At 42.2% G+C, this 4925-nt stretch overlaps 1 protein-coding gene across 4 annotated transcripts in view; it reads right to left on the reverse strand.

Moving 5' to 3' along the window:
* Vps13d (vacuolar protein sorting 13 homolog D) overlaps nucleotides 1-4925 on the reverse strand; it is a 227041-nt gene that overhangs the window by 147495 nt on the left and 74621 nt on the right. For all 4 annotated transcript variants that reach the window (XM_029539692.1, XM_029539694.1, XM_021201317.2 and 1 more), the window contains exons 32-33: nucleotides 4109-4242; nucleotides 481-636 (exon numbers count right to left, since the gene is read on the reverse strand). In XM_029539692.1, coding sequence (XP_029395552.1) covers nucleotides 481-636; nucleotides 4109-4242 — 290 coding nt within the window. The remainder of the gene's footprint in view (nucleotides 1-480; nucleotides 637-4108; nucleotides 4243-4925) is intronic.

Raw genomic sequence — 4925 nt, forward strand, 5'->3', positions numbered from 1 at the left:
ACACACACACACACACACACACACACACAAATGAAATAAAATCTTTAAAAGAAAGCAATATGAAGAACACCAGAGTCTTAACTCTCCCTTGTCTGGCTTCAGCTTCAGTTGCCACTTCCCTGAATGCCTCTCAGTCCCGGTGGGTGAGACCTGCTTCTGCCCTAACTTGGCTTCTGGACCTGGAATGCTCTTCTTCTCCGCTGGCTTATATCCCATCTGCCCCTGGACTCCTCAATCCTGCAGCACTCTACGCACAAGGGATATTCCTACCTATATTGCTTTATGCTTTCTGTCAACTTTTACAGAAATTCAAAATGATACTAGCAATTTAAAGAGTCTTCTATCCTTGTCCATACAGTAAGATCCTAGATGACATCACAATTATTTTGCATCTGCTGAGGTACCCACAATGGTGCCAGACTAAGTGCCTGCACAGGGAACCTATGGTGCATCCATGGATTGGACCTGGCTCAGCATTACCTCTAGAATGGGTGGGAAGTCTTCACTGTTGAACGCATCCATTAGTCCAGAACTATTTTGGTAAGAAGAGTTCCCTACCAGCTCCACTTGAATTTGAACGGGATCCACAATTGAAAGAGCAGTGTCCTGCTCATTCCCTAGTCGGCATGAAAACACCTGAAAATGAAACATAATACAACAAAGATTATAGCTCGCCTTGGGAGGCTCTAGAGTTTAGCAGTTCCACTGGGCTATCTCAGGAGCAATCAGCTGCTCTCATAGGACCAGAATCAGCTACTGAAGCAAACACTGTAAAGATCTGGGGCTGCCACTGGAGCCTGTGGCCAAGAGTAGGTTCAGTGGTTCACCTGCAGGACAGTGTTTCCATTTATCCACAACAACTTACTCTCCTGCCCTTTGATTCAAGAATCCCACTTCTCTCTAGAAACTAGCCTAAGAAAATAATACAAACTATAGAAAATTTCACAAACAATTTTAATAGTTAAATAGGGAAAAAGAAAGAGCAACCAAGGTTGCACCACATCTACTTGGTGAAGCAGCTTAGTCACCTAAAGAAGGGAGTGAAAAGCCAGAGTCCACGTGACACAAAAGCCAGAGCCCACGTGACACACTGACCTCAGCCCTTGAGAGACTGAGGCAGGAGGATCACACGTTTGAAAAGACTCTATAGAAGAGTGTGATGGAGCATGCCTTTAATCTCTACTAAGATCAGCACACCACAGGTAACATAAGAATACAGCCCGATCAAAATATTACAAAGCTAGGTATGGAGACGCTTGCCTGTAATCCTAACACTTGGAAAGCTGAGCCACATGGACTATAAACCAATAGTGAAACCCTATTTTCAAGTGAACGAAATGATGATGATGACGATGACAATGACGATGATGACGATGACAATGACGATGATGACTTTCTTTTAAAGACAAGATAGAACACACCAAAAGCAACAGAAATTATATATTTTACAGGAATTTCCCCTCCTTTCAGAATTTGCTTATTTTAAAGAGTATTCATTATTGAAGTTGAAGGGAAAGTACACAGGAGCCCTCATTAGACCTCATACTCTGCATGCATGAAATATTCTACAATGCTAACAAATATACCTCAGGACAGACAGAAGGAAGTGGGGAGAGGGCTCCCACTGAGGCCAAATTACTGTAGTGTTCAAAAGGAGCATGGAGAGAAGTAGAGACCATCCATTTGAAGCTTCTCATCTGCCAACAAGCCTCCATCTTCATGAGGCATCTCCAATATTTTGCCACTTCGTTTTACTGAGACGTTGAGACAGGAAAGTTACATTTTCCTTTTACTCTTTGGGGAACTTCAGCTACACAAAGCTCAACAGTACTAACTGTTCCTTAATCAATCACCACAATGCCTCAAGGCTAGCCTTGTCATGACCTAGAAAGCAGATGACCTGCAAGTCCATGGTCAACTCCAACATCTGAGCATACAGCTCCTTGTCCCAAATTGAGCTTTCTTCACCTTACAGAAGCAAGTGGTCAGGGAGCGGATCACGCCCCACCCCCATTTTACTCAGCTAGATCTGAACCCCAAGGGAGGACCATATATGAAAAGAGTAACCGATTGGAAGAAACTCAAAGTTCTATTAGAAGCAGCAAGAGACTGAGCAAACATTCCACTACATGGAGAAAGGAACGTGCACTAAGATCCCTGAGTTAAGAGCATCCCCCAGAGATGGTTTCTGCCTTGTCCCCTCTGTTGTCTCGAAACTTAAGAGACAGAGTGAATGATGCTTAATATTGTATATGACATATCCTGGTGACAAAGGGTACTCAGATACAAATTTCTTCCTCCATAACAATCATATCAATGTCAGAGACATGGTTCTTTAGGTCACACATGACTCTCCAGAGCAGTACTATAGATCATATATTTGTGAAGGAATGAATACCATATAAAACCCTTGCCGCCTTTTCTAAGCAGGCCTGCCTTATCCCAGGGTCATGGCTCCTCACAGGTCTATACTCAGTGTAAGGAAAGAGAATTCAGGTCAAGCAGGACCTCTGATTCAGCTGTGCAAACCTGTAATAAAGTTTTTCTAAGACTTTAGAGGAAAAATATTCATTTTCCTTTTTCCTGCAGAGACTACACAAAACCAAATGTATCTGGCAATCCATTAATCAATCCCCAACTGGATCTCACTTCTTTTTTTTTTTTTTTTGGTTTTTCGAGACAGGGTTTCTCTGTTTAGCCCTGGCTGTCCTGGAACTCACTTTGTAGACCAGACTGGCCTCGAACTCAGAAATCCACCTGCCTCTGCCTCCCGAGTGCTGGGATTAAAGGCATGCGCCACCACGCCCGGCTCCCTGGATCTCACTTCTAAATCTTCCATGAGAGATCATAGGGGAGATGCAGTGTAAGATGTTAACTTGGCATATGCTAAGGGGCCCTGTGGTACATGTTCTTCAGCATTGGTAAGAAATACTGCATAAACCCTGGCTTGGGGAGATGAGACATGCAGAGCCAGACCACCCAACAAGGTACGAATGGGAGTGAGAACTAAGAAAGTCTCCCTGACTAACATTCAGAGAAGGCAGGGTGTATAAGGAAAAGTGCTGTGTGTTCATAGCCTTGCACTGGAGGTGAGAACACAGGAGAGTAAGACTGAAGGAGAAAGCAAGAGGCCCTTTACTGAACGATGTTTCCCTAAGAAGAGCTCAGGAGGTCATGATGAATATGATGGCACAGGTCTGCAATCCCAACTACTCCAGTGGCTAAAGCAGAAGAATCAAAAGTTCAAGGCTAGCCTAAGCAACTGGGACAATCAGAAAAAGACTGAGCTGAACAGGTATGTAACCTACCTCAGTTGATAGAATGCTTGCCTACCATGCACAAGGCCTTAGGTTTAATACAAAGCAAAACACACACACACACACACACAGACACACACACACACACACACACATATATATATGTATATATATATATACACACATACAATCTATTATACATACTGAATATCCATATTATATATAAATTATATACATATATCATGTGTGTATAATATATATAAATTATAAACATAATTTATATGTATATCACATATACTATATATGTACGCATATAAATTATATACTATATATCTGCATATAAATTACATATATACTATGTCATATATTATATACATATACACCTATTAAAATCATATAGATGCACCATATATCTGTGTATATAAATTATGCTGCATTTTATATATGTATATACACTTATAACTTACATACACTACATATATCCACATATAAATTACAAAACACAACACATTACATGTACTTTATAATTATATATATGTATGTATATAGTTATAAGCATATAGTTATATATTACATACACACACAAACATATTTATAAAGACAAGAGTTTCGAGTCTTTTCCCAGTCCTATTGACTCAGAAGCTCTGGAGATTAGGACCAGCAAACAGTTTGACATAAAAAGGAACTGGGTGGAGATGGAGCTCAATAGTGAAATGCGTGACTCAGCGTTCACAAGGCCCTCAGCTCCGCTCCTGGCACTGGAAGATAAGCATTCAGAAGGCAACGGGCACTTTTCCAGATGCTTGCTCTGGAGCCCAACATGTCACGCTGTGGTCAACACACAAACTTACCTCAATGCCAAACAAACTCCCTGAAAAGGGGCGATCAACAAAGCGGGGCTTATAGGTGAGCACTGTGGTGCCTTTCAGAATAATGGCATTGGTATCAAAGCAGGACACATCTTCAACAACTACAAACTCTGTACCTGCAAAGGATAGCATCATCAGTCAAGGCAAGCATCACCAACTGTCCCAACACAGGTGGCACAGTTGTACCAGGTGAAAATACCAACTGTTCACTCTCCAGTTCAGCTCTCAACATCCTGCTTCACTATCATCCCAGACTTGGAATGTGGAGAGCACAGCTGAGCTAACGGAGCAGGGCCTAGCAGGGAGGATCAGAATTAGCTCCTCTCTTTGACCTGCATGTTCAAGACAGAGAAAAGGCATCCCAGTCATTGTGGGAGGCCAAAAGATACTTCGAGGTTAAGAAGGGTTTCCCAAGCTGGAGAAATGGCTCAGAGTTTAAGAGCACTGGCTGCTCTTCTAGAGGCCCTGAGTTCAATTCCCAGCAACTACAAGTTGGTTCAGAAATATCTGTAACATGATCTGACTCCCTCTTCTGATGGTTATGAAGACAGTACGCATATACATAGAATACATGAATAAATACATTTTAGGAGAAAAAAAGAGCATCCCCTCTCCAAAGGACTTAGAATCCAAGCAAAAAGTCAGATGGGTTGGTCAGGCAGCATGGACCAGCTTTTTGATCATTTGAAGCACTAGGAAGCTAGGCGTAGTGGTTTACACCAACAACCCCAGCACTTGAGAGAAAAGTTCCATGCCAGCCTCTGATAAATTGAGACCTGGATGCTGGATGGGGGGGGGG

This window comes from Mus pahari, chromosome 6 (assembly GCF_900095145.1).
Source record: "Mus pahari chromosome 6, PAHARI_EIJ_v1.1, whole genome shotgun sequence".
In the NCBI taxonomy this organism is placed as follows: Eukaryota; Metazoa; Chordata; class Mammalia; order Rodentia; family Muridae; genus Mus; species Mus pahari.